At 39.8% G+C, this 17,746-nt stretch overlaps 1 protein-coding gene across 1 annotated transcript; it reads left to right on the top strand.

The window, feature by feature from the left end:
• Positions 1-1,419: 1,419 nt before the first annotated feature.
• Positions 1,420-4,791, top strand: Ubqln2 (ubiquilin 2). Its single transcript, XM_005086980.4, has one exon. It carries the CDS (start codon positions 1,686-1,688, stop codon positions 3,579-3,581), a length of 1,896 nt encoding a protein of 631 aa, XP_005087037.1. The 5' UTR covers positions 1,420-1,685; the 3' UTR covers positions 3,582-4,791.
• Positions 4,792-17,746: the final 12,955 nt, after the last annotated feature.

The raw sequence follows: 17,746 nt of genomic DNA, 5'->3' as shown, positions 1-17,746 counted from the left end.
GCTGTTAAATTATCTCTAGGTTTTTGTACAGGAAAAATGATTTTCTGTGGTTAAAGCAGGAGAAATTAATACATGTTTTTGAAATGATTTATTTTATGATTCAAGTTTTCTTTATCAGTAGTACTACGTTGTTGTTTCCTTTAATCAGTGATGCAAAAGATAAATATGCTAATCTTTGCCACCACTATTGTTTGGCTGTCAATTGTTAACCTACACTCTTGTCTGGAAATATATTTGTTGTTTTTAAAAATTATAAATGCAATGCATACTTATCCATCAAATTCAAAATCTGATTAAACAGCGAATAAGAATTATTCACAATTTCAGCTCTAATTGCTACCTTTATCGTGCTGGAGTATAGCCTTTCAGATTTCTTTTCCACACAGTCTACTAGCTTTTTGATCAATATCTACATGCCTGTATTGTTTCCATTTGTTTAGAAAAATATGAATCCATACTAAATACCATCTATTATTTCCTCATAACTATAGTGCATTTTGATGTATACTTTTAGAGACACTTAATATTACATGAATTAGCCACCATCTTTTAGATACAGGGATTATTTTATTGTATGGCACTATCATAGTATGCTTGAGTAATTCTACGTTACACCCACATTTAAAATATCTAAACACTGTTTTTAAATGCTACGCTATTAATATACATCATACATGTGCTGTTTTAAATCGATTACTAGGTATTTCTAAACAAAGGTGCAAAATGTTCATTTGTGTTTTCAAACTGCCGTATTACAATTCATAGTACAACTAGAATGAGAGTGCATTTTCTCGGCTCCTGGTCAACACGGTTTAACGTTCTCTTTCATCTTTGCCAATGATGAGCTCGAAGTAAAAGCTCATTGTTTTTATTTGAATTCCTTTGATTAGTAGCGAGCATAATCATATTTTAGAGGCCTGCTGGCCGTTTTTCGTTTCTTTTGTAAAAAGCTCGCTCCCGCCATGGCCGCCCTTCCCCCATCCGGGTGTTCGTTTTCCCTTTTTGCTTTGTCAGAGTTCTTTACTATTCATTTTTCGTCCTTTGCATGGGCTCGGTTCAATTCAGGCTTTCATCCTTTCACTGCCTCCCAGATTGCGAATCCACATTCTCCATTGGTCTTTCAGAGGCTGCTAAAGAAGCTGCCTCCCTCTTTCTCCTCCTGGCCTCCTCCCTTCCCCCTCTCCTCGCCTCGCCTCGCCCCGGTCCCCTGGCTTTCTCTTCCAGCCTCCTTCCTTTTCCTTCTCTTCCCCCTCTCTTTGTTTATTTCTCTCTCCCTCCTTCTCCCCCCCCCCTGCAGGCCGGGAGTTTTGCGCTCGCCCGAGTGCCTGTCGCTGGGCTGGCGCCGCGTCAGCAGGGGGCGGGGCCGGGCCGGGGGCGGGGCGGGGCGGGAGCGCGGGCACCGCGGCTGCGGGAGTTGCTGGGAGTGCGCGCGGACAGTCACAAGGCGGCGGCGGCGGAGAAGGCCTGGAGACCTGCTCGCTCAGCGCTCGGCCGCGGCCTACGCCAAACCCTGTGCGCCTCCGACGACCGGGAGCTGCAGCCTCCATTCATCTCTGAGGTACTGTGTTCCGCGCTGCTCGCGGGGCCGCCCAGTCCTCTGCTGCGGCGCCTCCTTCCTTCCTCCTTCCCTCGCGCCCTCTCGCTCGCCAGCGCCTTCCCTGCCAGCCTGCGTCACCGCGGCCGCCATGGCTGAGAACGGCGAGAGCAGCGGCCCCCCGCGCCCCTCCCGCGGCCCTGCTGCGGGCCCAGGCGCGGCCACTGCACAGGCCGAGCCCAAAATCATCAAAGTCACTGTGAAAACCCCCAAAGAGAAAGAGGAGTTCGCGGTGCCCGAGAATAGCACCGTCCAGCAGTTTAAGGAAGCGATTTCTAAACGCTTCAAATCGCAGATCGATCAGCTCGTGCTGATTTTTGCCGGAAAAATCTTGAAAGATCAAGATACCTTGATGCAGCATGGCATCCATGATGGACTGACTGTTCACCTTGTCATCAAAAGCCAGAACCGCCCTCAGGGCCAGTCCACCACGCAGCCTAGCACTACCGCAGGAACATGCACGACCACCACCACCACCACCACGGCGTCAACGGCGCCAGCGTCGACAACGGCTCCCAGGAGTCTCACCACACCTTCTCTCACAAATAACAATCCGTTTGCGTCGGGGACCCTGGGAGGACTTGCTAGCCTTAGCAGCCTGGGTTTGAACTCGACCAGCTTCACTGAGCTTCAGAACCACATGCAGCAGCAGCTCATGGCTAGCCCTGAGATGATGATCCAGATCATGGAAAATCCCTTTGTTCAGAGCATGCTTTCGAATCCTGATCTGATGAGGCAGCTCATTATGGCCAATCCACAGATGCAACAATTGATTCAGAGAAACCCAGAAATCAGTCACCTACTGAACAACCCAGATATAATGAGGCAGACTCTGGAAATCGCCAGGAATCCTGCCATGATGCAAGAGATGATGAGAAATCAAGATCTGGCTCTCAGTAATCTCGAAAGCATCCCGGGTGGCTACAATGCTCTACGGCGCATGTACACTGACATTCAAGAGCCCATGCTGAGTGCCGCACAGGAGCAGTTTGGGGGTAACCCCTTTGCTGCGGTGGGGAGCGGTTCCTCAGGGGAGGGCTCCCAGCCTTCCCGCACCGAAAACCGGGATCCACTGCCCAATCCTTGGGCAGCAGGTACCCAGAGCTCTCCGACCAACACCACGACCACGAGCAGTCACAGTATGCCTGGCTGTAGCTCCAGTAGTACTACCCTCGGGAACACCATGGCGGCAGCTAATTATGTTGCTAGCGTCTTCAGTACCCCAGGAATGCAGAACCTGCTGCAGCAGATAACTGAAAATCCCCAGCTGATTCAGAATATGCTGTCTGCACCCTACATGAGAAGCATGATGCAGTCGCTGAGCCAGAATCCAGATTTGGCTGCCCAGATGATGATGAGTAGCCCACTGTTTGCTTCAAATCCTCAGCTGCAAGAGCAGATGCGTCCACAGCTCCCGAATTTCCTGCAGCAGATGCAGAATCCAGACACAATTGCGGCCATGTCAAATCCGAGAGCAATGCAAGCGTTACTGCAGATCCAGCAGGGGCTACAGACACTAGCCACTGAAGCACCTGGCCTCATTCCAAGCTTCGCTCCCAGTGTGGGGGTGGGAGTCCTGGGAACCACCATAACCCCTGTGGGCACAGTCACTCCCATAGGGCCCATGGGTCCTATAGTTCCTTTCACCCCCATAGGTCCCATTGGGCCTATTGGACCCACTGGCTCTGCAAGCTCTCCTGGCTCCACCGGCACTGCAACCACTGTGACCAGCTCTGCACCTACTGATACCACAAGTCCGACATCAGATTCTGGACACAACCATCAGTTCATTCAGCAAATGGTGCAGGCTCTGGCTGCAGCATCTCCTACCCAGCTGCTGAATGCAGAAGTGAGATTTCAGCAGCAAATGGATCAGCTCAACGCTATGGGGTTCTTAAATCGTGAAGCAAACTTGCAGGCCCTAATAGCAACAGGAGGCGACATCAATGCAGCCATTGAGAGGCTGCTGGGCTCCCAGCCATCGTAATTACATTTCTGTACCTTGAAAAAATGTATCTTATTTTTGATAATGGCTCTTAAATCTTTAAACACACACAAAATCGTGCTTTACTTTTATTTTGATTCTTTTAAATCTGTCTACTTATAAATCTAAAAGGATGCATTTTAAGGTGGAGTCCCTCCCTCCTTTTCTTCCTGCTCCTCCTCCCGCCACCCTCCCTCCCACCCTCTCTCTCCCTTCCCTTCCAGCCTGCCCTTTCCCTCTTTGTCTCCTACCCTCCCTCCTTCATTCCTTCCTTTTCTTCTTTGGATTTCCTTCCTTCTCTGATTTGAGTGGTGGGGATCAATGCTGTTTCACTCAAAGGTGTTGCATGCAAACACTTCTCTTTATTCTGCATTTATTGTGATTTTTGGAAACAGGTATCAGCCTCCACAGTTGGGTGAACAAGTTCTGTCTTACAGATGTCCAGTTTATTTGCATTTTAAACATTAGCCTATGATAGTAATTTAATGTAGAATGGAGATATTAAAAACAGAAGCAAATTATTTGAAGCTCTCTAATTTGTGGTAAAATACTGCTTATTGTGACTTTGGCATGTATTTTTGCTAGCAAATGCTGTAAGATTTATACCATTCATTGATTGTTTTTGCTATTATTTGTACACAGTACAGTAAGCACAATTGGAAGTGTACATCTAGAAGTATTACTGTAGAATCTCTGAGCAGAATATGTGTAACCAAAATGAGAAAGAATATAAGAAATATTCCTGAAGCTAGGTATGTCTCACGATTTTGTAGAATCTTACAGCATATTTGATAAATTTCTCAGTGAAATTGTTGGCTAGGCAAGTTCAGTTAAAATATAGTAGAAATGTTTATCCTGGTTTCTCTAAGTATACATTAATTGTACAGAAAACTTACAGTGTAACATTGTGTCAGCAGTTGCAGATTGATTGTATATGACCTTAATCTTTGTGCAGCCTGAAGGATCAGTGTAGTAATGCCAGGAAAGTGCTCTTTACCTAAGATTTCCTCAGCTTCTCCCATGAAGAGACCCTAATATGCATTTTGATTTGTAATTGGAAATGTAACTTACTGGAAGTGTCATGTGATGTTTGCATTACTTTTAACTGCTATGTATAAAGAAAGTGTATCTTTTGACTCTATCAGTTATTTCTCTTGTGCACAGGGAAAAATGCATTAAAATGTCTAAAAAATTAAAAAAAATTAAAAATGGACACAGCTGTTCCTTTTTGCCTTTTGGCTCTAGAATCACATAAGGGTTAGCTCCCCCCATAAGTATTTATTTAACAGTGTTGCTCTACACAAGGTTATTTTCACATGCAGTTTTAGATGTTCTAATTATTGCCCCCCAAACATTAACCAATTGTTAATTAGCATTTCCTCACACATTTGAAATGTACATATTCATACTCTGGTCTGTGTTTGAATTTTCATTAGTTCCACTGAATTCTATAGGCCTTGCCTACCAGTCTGAGGTGGGAGTATGACTTCATATGTTAGGGAATATCCTCCAAGTGATCGTTTTTATATTCAATTTTCTGATGGTTTTCATATTTATTTTATTTTATTTATTCTTCACCAGATGAATGTTACCATTAGCAGGCTTTCCCCAAAACAGTATGTTGGGAATTTGGCTGGGTTTATTTTAAGTAGATAAAATGTGGACAACTGCAGTATTCCTTTGTTTTCTAGAAACAGGTTGGTTTATATCATTTGTTTAGTTGGGGGTGTGGGTTACTGGGAGTATTTTTTAAAGCAGGATCTCACTGACTAACTTTTTATATCCTTTGAGAGAATTTTATTTTCCTGGTAATTGAGTTCCTAGGTATTACACTAGGAAGCACATTGTGCTACTAATGGGAGCTTCTAGTGTGTTAATGTCATTTTTGTTATACAAAATTTATTTTCAGACATTATTTTAGATTAGCAATTCACCAAGCCCTGTTTCATAAAATTCTGGTTGATCTCTTTGAGTTTTTCCTGGTAAGCTGATCTATCAACGGTAAGTTGAATGCCCTCTTTGTCAAATGTATAGCATAGGTACTAATTGCATGTACTGCGTATTGTACAGCAGTACTAAGAGATGAGAGTAGCATTTTGGTCTTAATTTTTTGCTTTAGCCAGAATGTGTTTGCTGCAGCAATTCTGCTTTGTGAAGAAACATTTCCCCGGGAGAAGGCCAGTAATTTTGCAAATTTTTGTATACTTAATTCCTGATAAGAGTCATTGTACAGTAAATATTGGCCATAATTATTTTTAAATAGTGTCTTTTAAACATACCTAATAACATCTGGCCCATCCATGTTTCTCAGAACAACAGCTTAGGAAATGGTACTGAGGGTTTAAAATCCTCACAGATAGCCTAAAATAATAAATTTAAGACTTAATGATGTGAATGATTTTAGAAGTAAATACCAAAACTGCAGGCATAGAAAATGGCAGTAAATGAGTTGCCACGTAAGAAGCTGGATGTCATCTGATGCCTGGCTCAGGAAATTAAACATACATTTATTTGAAACATCCAAGGGAACAGTGAATCCCCGAGTTTTGCCAATGTGTATTTTAAAAAATATGCTGTTTAATTCCAGAAAAGATCTGTGTCTTAAATTCATCATTTCTCCCACTTTTTAGTTTATTAATTTAAAAAAAGCCTTTACATTAGCCTCACTTTCAGCTGTTAATCCTTTTGTGTGATATATTTCCTATTATTTTATTGCAGGTTTTTAAATAATCTGTTTTTATTTTGGGTTCTTTTCATCTATTGAACAGTGCATTCACTTAGTCACTGTTGAATCAAGAAGATATAGCCTGAATGGCTATCCCTCTGTTCAGTGTGAAGGTTACCCTCTCCTGAAATATTCTTAGGTGGCAAATGCCTGTAATTCAGCAGCAAGCAGTAATAAGGTGGGAGCTTAAGGCAGCGGCAGTCCCTGCAGGAGAACTTCACCATCAACAGAACTTCATCACCAAGACAACTGCTCATTTGCCTCTTTGGCCTCTACTTCATGTATGCACAGGTATATGTACTTATTTCATTTATGGTGAGTGGGGACGGGAAGTAGGGACAGATACACAACACTGAAACAAATTCTGTTGGTTCATCAAAAGGGACTCTGCTTCTGGTGCAGACCTCCACGTTAGTTGAGAACCCATGATCAGGAGATACCTTGTGTTTGGTGTGGCTGACCCTGCCCTCTTACAGAATGTAGTGTGCTTTAAATTCTGTCAAAATAGGTGCAAAATGGAGTAATTGTTATTGGGGCCTAGTACAGGGATCAGACATGTGACCCATGTCTCGCATTTACAAAGTAACTCAAATAATTAGTGACTCAAGCCAAATAGCTAGATTTACCTAATAAAATGTTTAGCATAAATTTTAATTTAGTCAAAGCAAAAAGCTGAAGTGCTGGTAAATTTGACCTTTCCAGATTGACACTGTTTTCTTCTAAAAAATACTGGGAGGCAGAAATAAGAGAAATGACTTCCTTCAACTGCTTTCCTCATCCAGTCCTTGTCCTTTAAGGTTTGTGCCATGAGTTTTTAAATTTGTCAGGATATCACAGAACTTCCTTAAGCGTAGCAATGTCCTTTAATATATTATATTTCCCTGAAATCCCTTGAGAGTTCTGTTGACCTTTTTGTTTTGACAGGTATTGCTCAATTTTTGTTTCTATCACTTTTGTCAATTTGTTAGAGGAAGAAAAAGAATTAAGAACCTATTCTTATGCTGCTGTCTTCCCAGAATGTGTTGGGACACTTGAGGGAAAAGCAATTTTATAAAAATAGAAAGGAGAAACATGATTTGGCAGACATCAAGCAGCAGACAGACCACACACAAGAAGGAGCAAGTTTTATCAAGTGATATAGATGTTTGCTTAGGTTTTTTTAGAATCTGGGCTTGGACACCCCACTCCCCAGATTTGATAAAAGCTCTTTTAACCAACAAAGTCAAATGTTTACAAAGTCCAACCTTTGAGAAAGGGGTTCTGTGTTTGTTTTTGTTTTGTCCCAACATCCAGTGGCAGTAATATTCACTGTAACTGTGCACAGACAGGCTAGAGGCATTTTAAGACAGCGCATTCAAAATCCAACTTCAGAAAGTCTTAGACCAGAGGCTCAGTGGGTAAGAGCACTGGCTCTGTAATTATAAAGACCTGAGTTGGAATCCCCCAGCACTCACATAAAACAGAAGGCATTGTTGTGTATGCCTATAACCCTAGCAATGTGGGCTGGAGATATCCCAAAAGCTTGTCTGTTCTAAAGGTGAACTGTTTCAGTGAGAGACCTTATCTCAGGCAATAAGGCAGAAAGCAGTAGAGAAAAACACCTGATGCCCTGCTCTGGCCTTTACAGGCTTATGTGCACCTGCACACTCATGTGTATGCATCACACACAAGGCACACACATAGAGAGAAGTTTCATGGACTAATGTGTATATTAGCAAACAAGCTAATTTCAGGAAAATGTTCTATAGTTGACGATTAAAAGAATTACTGGTAATCAAGATAAACAAGAAGTGATGTTCTGCCTTAACTGCATTTCACAATAGCATCTTGTCACGTGGTTAATTTCTCTGTTACATTGAAATAGCAATAATCCCTAGCAAAGTCATTGCTATGTTCAATTATCTTAACAACTTTATAAGATAGCATCATTTTTATGTTCCTTGGTTTACACACAAGGCTAGATAACTTTGAAGGTTATACTGCTATCAAGTGTCAGATTCAAGATTTGAACCAATTCTGAGATTCCAGAATGTTTTCCTAACCAGTTCAGTATATTGTACCATGTGAGGTCTATTAATATGTAAATCTATTAATCTGTCATAGAGATTGTATAGTTCTGTATCAGGTGGCCTGATTTTTAAGTAGGCTCATTATCTCTTAAGTAAATATATCTTTGCTGCTATTTACCCTGGAACAGGTTACATAAAAATGCACACATAAGAACCAACTTTGTCATAAATGAAAAAGCAATTTAGAGCCCCGACTTTCTGACATTTGGGTTAGGATAATATTTGAAATTGCTTTTTAATAATATCTGTTTACAGTGGCCTAATACATGTGGTGTATCTGAAGTTGGTGATGACATGGGCCACTTGGGCTACAGTCTGCTTTATGCTGAGCTGCCTCCAGAGACCTCAGGAGACAATAGCAATTGTGTACCTCACAGAGGCATTTCACAGTTCCTTTTTTCCTTTTTTTTTTTGGTTTTTCGAGACAGGGTTTCTCTGTATTGTTTTGGAGGCTGTCCTGGAGCTCACTCTGTAAACCAGGCTGGCCTCAAACTCACAAAGATCCATCTGCCTCTGCCTCCCGAGTGCTGGGATTAAAGGCGTGCGCCACCAACGCCCAGCTTCACAATTCCTTAAAATATCCTTGAGAATAGAATGGAGTAGCATGGGCTAGATCAGTGGTTCTCAACCTGTGGGTCATGACCCCTTTGGGGGTGGAAAGACCTTTCAATAGGAGTCACATATCAGATGTCCTGCATATCAGACACTTACATCATGATTCATAACCATATCAAAATTACAGTTATGAGGTATCAGCAAAAATAATTTTATGGTTGGGGGTCACCACAACATGAGGAACTCTATTAAACTGTCTCAGCATTGGGAAAGATGAGAATCAAATTATAATAGTTGGAGAGTAGATGGGACGTAATTTGGTCAAAAGTGTGCCAATCAATACTGAGTGATCCTATCCCCTTGCAGATGTACACAGAAGGCAGAGTAAATGTAGCTTAATGTTACCAACAAGAAACAAAGAGAGGCTGGAGGAAGGTTGAACCTAGTAGGATTAAATAAAAAAGGATCTAATATGAATTGCTATTCTTTTCAGAATTGAGCCACCAAGAGTAGATAGATGATCATGTGACTTGAGAGTAGCATATATGAAGAAGATTCTGGTTTTTATTGACTATAAGTTCAACATGAGCTAACTGAGTGAGGTTACAATGCATACACATGTAATGAAATTTTAGACTTTTTCTTAGAAGAGGCATGGTGCACAGAACGATGAAAGAATGTTTTGTCCTGTACTTGATAGTTTATGTGGGAGATAGGGTCATATTGAAGTGCTGCAATTAAGATGTACATAGATAACCTGGAAAGTGACCAAGATGGTGAGTAGGCTACAAACAGACACAATAATTATTGAAAAGGTCAGGAATGCTTTCATCTAAAGAGATTGTGGGTAGCTTCAAGTAATAGAAGGCTTGCCATGCAGGAGAGCACTAACATTTACTTGGAGTACCTCCAGAGGGCAGATTAATTCAGATGAAACAAGGAATCAAAAATTTGGCTTGCTGTTAGGAAGTTTGTTAGGAAGTTTGTAGCAGATAATCAAAGATACCTTCCAAACAAGGTCTTTTTAAGCAGAAATCCGCTTTGTTGACATGGTCAAGAATGGTTTCGTGTATCTGGAATAGAGAATCTCCAAGATTCTTGGCAAAGCTGATGATCTCCTAGTGGACTTTGCTTCTTTGTGGTGGAACTAAGGTCTGGAATGAAAGTTGTTCTTGAATCGGGTCATGTTACAAATATCTACATTTCATAGTTTACTAAATGACAGTGTGAAAGCAAGATGTATACCTTTGTTGATATATATGATTTAGGTAAGTTATTACCCATTTTCTTTTGAATGCTGTACATGAGGAAAGGACCTAAACTACACATTCTTAACCCGAATGACTCACACCACTAAGAGCTTAAGAGTGGAAGATGGGAGAGGATACTTAAGTTGGAGGACTATGGGTGGAGGGTTATGTGTGTGTGTGTTGGGGGGGTATCTGACCTAGTCTTCTTGATGATATTTCCGTGTCCTCTCTCATTTGCAGTGGTGGTGGGAGGAAGCAGACACTGAGAGTGGAATGTAAGATATGATGGCAGAAGGCATTTAAAAAAATTCCATATGTAATTCCTTGGTTACAGTGATCCATTTAGAGAATAAAAACTGTTTGTCTTTTCCTTACAGGACACCAAAATTATTAGATGAAACAACCTTAAGATTCTAAGTAAATACTTTCCCCTAGGATCCTTTTTTTCTTTCTTGAGACAGACTTTCTCTGTGTAGTTGTGGCTGTCCTGGAACTCACTATATAGACCAGGCTGACATTGAACTCAGAGATCTTCCTGATCCTGCCTCCCAAGTGCTGGAATTAAAAGTATGCACCACTACTGTCAGACTAGGAGTCTAAACGGCCTGGAAAAGAGTGTCTTAGTATTAGTGACATGACTGACATCCACATCACATTGCCCCTATTTGAGGAATATGAATTGAATCTCAAATGTGTGTGTGTGTGACAGCTCAGTTTCCTGTGCATATTTGTATTGATGAACTACCCTGATAACACTTCCCACATAGGTTTGGCTTTCTGTATGAGCCTTGACCTGGGTAACCCGTATGTTACTAGAAGCCACAAGGAAATGGTGTTGCCTTTCACTCCATACTTTGCCCATGTTCATAAATATATCCCTATATGTAGATGACTTCAGCGCCTTTGATTTCCTTTTACATAAACGACTTCAAAAATAGTTTTCAGTTTGCAGGGGGAAATGTTAGCATAGTATACTATAGAGTCCCCATAAATTTTGTGGCTGGTGTGGCATATGTATTATAATTAAACAAGTTGGTAATTTATTATCCAGTCCATATTTAGTTCAGATTTCCTTAGTTCTTGCCTAATATCTTTTTGTGTGTTCAAGCAATTCATCCAACCCGCTTTCTATTTATTCATCATATCTCTTTAGAGCTCCTCCTGACTGTGAGTGTCTCAGACTTTCCTTGTTTCTGATGTCCCTGATAGACTTGAGGAGTACTGGCCAGTTATTTTCTCTTATGTCCCTCTATTGCAACTTGCCTGACATTTTCCTTGTTCTTGGGGATTTAAAAAAAAACTGCCACCATTTTTGTCATGCCAGATCAAGTATGTACTGTCAACATGATTTTTTCCTGTTGCTATTGACCTTCACTTTGCTGAAGGACACTAGCATATTAATATTATCCATTGTGAAGTCATTCTCTTTTGTCCTTTCCATACTGTACTCTTGGAGAAAGTTACCACGTGCAGCCCATATAATGATTGGTCTTCTTGAGGGCGGAGTATCTACAGAATTTATTTAGCGTTCTTCTTAAAATGAGATTTGTGTTCCTGTCAGTATTTATATTTATATATTGGTCTATAACTGAATACTACATTTTGTTACTTAAAGCCTTCAGCTTTGGCCATTGGGTGCTTTTTGAAGTCTACCCCTAAGGCTCAAATATCATTATTTGAGCATTCTTTATTGATGCTTGAAGGTCACATTGAATATTTCTTGGCTCAATTCTCTAAAGAGCCCTCGTTCCATTTTCTATAGATTTTCATTAAAAGTCAAGGTCTGGATTTTAGGTGTGCTTATTGCTACTGGGGTATATCAAGTCTAGAGCCTTTCAGCTCACAAAGCAAATAAACATGTAGCATATTTTTGGCAGATGTCTACATGCAGTTCTATGTTTTTCTTCAATACAAAAATCATCTGTGTCTCTTTAAGGTAATCATGATATCTTCCTGATGTATTGTGTCTAATCTGTTGCCCAAAGGACCACATTGTTCCCCCAAGCCTGTGCCTTTACCTGTCTATAATCTCTCATTATAACAGTGAGCAACCTGGATTCTACCCTTTGCTATCTACTCACTTAATTGTTTAATTCCAGTATACATTTACTGACATATAGGAATTGCTAACCTATGATATCATGGGAAACAGCTTTATCAAATAAAGTTGAATACTTTGGTATAATTTGATTTATCACTAACACCACAGACTCCATTTATCTCCCAAGTTACTTAAATCAGCCCTTCTATGTCTACATTCTTCAGTGAAGTTGTTTCATACAATGTGTGTGTATCTGTGTGTTTTAGGTGCACAAAAGTGTGTGAGGGCGTGCATGCCATTATCCATTAGCAGAGGCTGGAGGAAGATGTTGGGTGCTTGTTTCATCATTCTTTCATTCTTTCCCCTGTTTCTTTTAGACAGTGTCTCTCACTGTACCTGGAAGGACAGCAGCCAACAAGCCTTAATGATCTGTCTCTGTCTTTCACAGTACTGTGGTTACAGGTACATACACAATCATGTCCAGCTTTTATGTTGGTTCTGGAAATTTGAACTCAGATCCTCTTTTACATACTGAGGTATCTCCCATGCCTATGTTTAATATATTTGAATATAATTACATTGTTTTGAAATATTTACATTACATCCATAGGAGCCCTCAATCTCTTATGTAATTTATAAAAATTGAATATACATGAAGCTTCTCTCTTCTAGAGAATTCTTTGGGTTTTGACAAATGAACACTGTCATGCATATATAATTATAGTATCATATAATATAGTTCAATTGCCTTAAAAATTCCCCTGTGCTTCATCTATTCAATACTCTGAACCTCTGGAAACCACTGAACTTTAATTACCACTATGGTTTTGAGTTTTCCAAAAGGCATGTATTTGGAATCAAACAGTATATAAATGCCTAGAATGACTTGTTTGATGTAGCAGTTTGCTTAGAATCCATCATGGATTTTTTACCCATGGGATAGGGACAATATTTAATTTCATTGGTAAACTCCAATTTGTTTACCTTACCTCTTCAGGATAGCAATTCTAGCTTGGATGATTATGAATATAACTGCTATAAATTCACATACCATTTTCCAAATTTATGTTTTCCACTAACCTTTGAAAAAATAAATTAATTAAATCTGTAAATAGACCTCTGAGAATGAAACCCCTACTTTGCACAATTAGCATATTCCAATAACATAATAATGATTACTTGGAATGTGTACTCATAAAATCAATTTAAAATATAAAATATAATGAAGAAAAAAGAATACATTTAGTGTTCTCTGTACCATTTTACCTATTTTAATATACATATTTTAAAACATTATCATGCTATAAGGAAAGCATTTTATTGTTCCTTTGACTTTACATCACAGACATATTTTTCTTATATTTCCAAATTTCACTTTTATAAAAAGTAAAGATGACATATTCTTATTATGAAAATAATTCAGAAATATGTAAAGATAGAAGCTCTTTTCCCATACACAGGATAAAGGAATGATGGGGAGAATTTAACGTTTTATCAGTGTACACGTGTGCTTTTTCTATGTCAGCAAGTAGATATTTCTCTTATTCTTTTAGTAAAAATTTTTCAATGTGGGCAACATTTCAACATTTGAATATACTACATTTATTAACACTGATTAACAAACCATTAGGTTGTTCACAGTTTTTCCTTATAAACACCACTCTGGTTACCATTATGTGTGAATTTAATTTTGATCACTTTCTTCAATTACTTTTAAGTTATATTCATCAAAGTAGAATTGCTGAGCAAAAACATTCACACATTTAAAACATGAATGCCTTCAGTTCGCACCCCAGAAAGACTGTACCCAATTGAGATCTCTACCAAAAAAAAGAAAACTTTCCATTTCTTTCTCAATATTGTTTTAGCTTCAACCTGTGACATTTAATATGCAAAAAAGAACATTTTTTTGCTGTTTTATTCTACATGTCTGGATGATGAATGAAGTTAACATTTTCCTATATGCTTACTGACAATTTCCTTTCTTCTTACCCAAATGGTCATTTATAATCAGTTTATATTTTCATTAGATTATCATTTCTCACATTAATACAGAGGGATCTTCGTATATTAAGTAGGTTAGTTTTTTTTTTGTCTCACACTGTATTCATAACTTTTTTGCCCCAATTTTTCAGTCGCCTTAACCTTGTGTAAAATTCTCTCTTGGTTTATTTTCATTGTTACAGCAATACCTGAGACTGGATTATAGAGACATATGTAATTCACAGTTCTAGAAATTAGAAATCCAGGGTTGGGCAGCCATATTGGGGCAGAGCTGTGCAAAGGGGCAGGTGAGGGCATGTGGAAGAAGCAAAACACTTTACAACAGCCAGTTCTATGGCAACTAATCTAGTCTCACAGGAGTGAGAGTTTTCTCATTCCCAGGAGAATTAACCCAGTCCTTTGACAGTGGAATTAGTCCTTTCATGTTTGGTGTTTAATGTCCAAATACCTCTTAAGGTCCTATCACCTCTCAACACTCATGTTGGGGAGCAAATTTCATTATGCATGTTTTATAGGTTATAAGCCATATTGAAATCATGGCATTTGTTTTCTATTTTTCATTAAAAAAATCTCCCAGTCTCTAGGGATGCTCTCTTAGCCTAGACACATGCGGAAGGGCCTAGGTCCTGCCCTGGATGAAATGACAGACTCTGGATATCCCCCCAAGAGGGCCTTACCTTCCCTGGGGAATGATGTGGGGATTGGGCTGGGGGTGGGGGTTGGGGGGTGGGGGTGGGGCTGGTGGAGGGAGAAAGGGGGAGCCGGGATTGACATTTGAAGCAAGCATGTTTCTAATTTAAATAAAAAACATACATAAAATAAAAAAATCCCCAGTCTTAGTTTAGATTTTTATATGGTAATATAAGGAACATCCTTCTACATTTTAGTTTAGTACCTTTTTATATCTCAAGTTTTGTTTCATCTGGATTTTGCTTTTATATATGCTTAGAAATAGGAAACTGTCAATATAAATGGATATTTAATTTTCCTAACATTGTTTAATGGATAGTTTGATCTAGTGATTCTCAACCTTCCTAATGATGTGACCCTTTAATACATATCCTCATGTTGTGGTGACCCCAAACAATAATTTTTTTGTTGCTACTTCATCACTGTAATTTTGCTATTGTTAGGAAATGTAAGGTAAATATCAGATATGCAAGATATATGATATGCCACCCCAAAGTGGTCGTGACCTACAGTTTGAGAAACACTAGTTTGCTCTTTTATTTACTGGCTTCAAGACATGTGTCTGTCTTCAATTAAATCCCCATGCATGTGTGTTTTGTTTCTGACGTCGGTTTGGACATAGTTGTCTATTTTCCTACCATTTTCTAGTTGTTTTAATTTCTGTAGAAGTGTCCTCTTTATGGTAGTCCTCTTATTAAGTCTTTTTTATGGTGCTATAACAAAAATACCTGAGTTCTACATCGGGATCTGCAGGCAGCAGGATGGAGAGTGACACTGGGCCTGACTCGACCATTTGATACTCAAAGTGCACCCCAGTCACAGACTTGCTCCAATAAGGCCACACACCTCTTAAGCCCTGTCAAGTAGTGCCACTCCCTAAGGACTGAACATTCAAATCTATGAGCCTATGGGGGCCATTTCTATTCAAGCAACCATAACCACTGTTGCACTTTTAGGATTCTCTTGTTATACTGGTCAGTTTTGTGGTTTGTAGGCATCACAGCTGGATAGAACTATTGATTGCTTCCCTCCTTTGACAGCTTGCACAGTATCTTCTATTACTATGGAATTGAGATCACAGGAAGGAAGATTCCATCTGGGACAACTAGAGTCCTGTATCCTAGTGTGTGTTGTCTTCAGCAACAGAGACTTACCTTCAAGGTCTGAGATGCAGCCAAGGGTAACGCAATACACCCTATTGTTTTTTTTTTTTCAGTTTAAATTTAGATAAGAAACAAGGTTGCTTCCCAAGTCAGTTCCAGGTCCCTCTCCCTTTCCCTCCCCTCCTCCCGTGCCCTCCCCCCAACACCCCCCCCGTTATCCCCTCATTCCCCCAGGGAGGGTGAGGCCCTCCGTGGGGGTGTCCATAGTCTGTCATTTCATATAGGGCAGGGCCTAGACCCTTCCCCAAGAGTTCAGGGTAAGAGTGCACCTCACATTGTTGGATGGGAGTCCAAAGTCCGTGTGTATACTCGGGATGGGTACTGATCTGCTGAGTTATCCCGACCAACAACTGCAATGGCAGTTTCTCATGCCTAGTGCTGGGTTTTTGTTAGATAGTCTATGGTTCTGGTAGGGTGGGAGAATTGTCAACCCAAGTGGCAGAACTTCATTTAAGGAGAGAGAGAGAGAGAGAGAGAGGGGAGAGGGAGAGGGAGAGGGAGAGGGAGAGGGAGAGGAGAGGAGAGATTTTGGGTAAATATAAAAGAATATCATTCCTTGGGGTTTTGCCAAACTACCTTGGTGTTATTTGTTATCCCTTCTCCTTTTGGAGTAACCTCCTTCACTCTCCCTAATTAGAGCCTCCTTCACATTTTTTCCATTTTCCTTTTCACATCCTGTATTGCCGCTCAGGCCCCCTTCCTATGATCTCTTAACATTTTCCTGGTTTCTGTGGTTACTGCTTGTTATATACTCACATGGGAAGATGGTTGTGCCTTTACTTGGTTTTGGTGTTAGAGAGAGATAGGATACATATAAGAAGTTTGGGAGTGCTCTTTCTATTTTTTGAATAGTCTGTAAAGGATTGGTTGAAGAGCTTCTGTGAATGTTTGGTAGAGTTCTGCTGTGAATCCTTCTGGTCCTGGATTTTTATTAACCTGAAAGACTTTTTATTACTATTTAAATCTCCTTATTGGTTATGTGTCTGTTTAGGTTGTTGACTCTTCTTGTTTTAATTTTGGTGGTTTGGCTGCATCTAAAAATGCTTCCATTTATTTAAAGCTATCCAGCTACATGGAGTATAGGTTTTTAAAGTATTCCCTTATGATAGATTTCTGAATTTCCGAATTCTCTGGTATCTGCTACAATGTTTCTCCGTCCCTTTCTGATTCTGTTCATTTGACTCCTCTCCTTCTTTCTTTTGGTTACTTGGGCCAAAGGTCTGTGAAGCTCGCATAGTTTCTCAAAGAATAAGTCCCTAGCTCCACTGCTTCTTTGTTTTGTTTCTATTACTTGAATCTCTGCTTTGCTTTTTATTAATTCTTGCCATTAGCTGTGTTTGGATCTAGTTTGTTCTTGTTTTTCCACATTTTTGAGTCACATCATTAAGTCATTTAATTGTGTTCTTCCTGTTTTTTTAATGTAGTCACTTGTGGTTATAAATGTCCCTCATAGGACTGCTTTCAAAGTGTTCCAGAGATCTTGTTGTGTTTTAATTTTCACTTAGATCCAGGAAATTTCTTTCTTGCTTGCTTGCTCTGTTCTTTGATTCATTCGTCACCCAGTAATAAGCCATTTAATCTCCTTGAGTTTGTGCATTTACTAGATTTTTGTTTGCTGTCAATTTTAAGTTTTATTGGATTGTAGTCAGTTTTGAATTTGTGAGGATTTGT

This window comes from Mesocricetus auratus, unplaced genomic scaffold (genome assembly GCF_017639785.1).
Source record: "Mesocricetus auratus isolate SY011 unplaced genomic scaffold, BCM_Maur_2.0 Super-Scaffold_100003, whole genome shotgun sequence".
Taxonomy (NCBI): domain Eukaryota; kingdom Metazoa; phylum Chordata; class Mammalia; order Rodentia; family Cricetidae; genus Mesocricetus; species Mesocricetus auratus.
The sequence above is the reverse complement of the archived record's forward strand: the minus strand, read 5'-3'. Positions and strand labels throughout refer to the sequence as shown.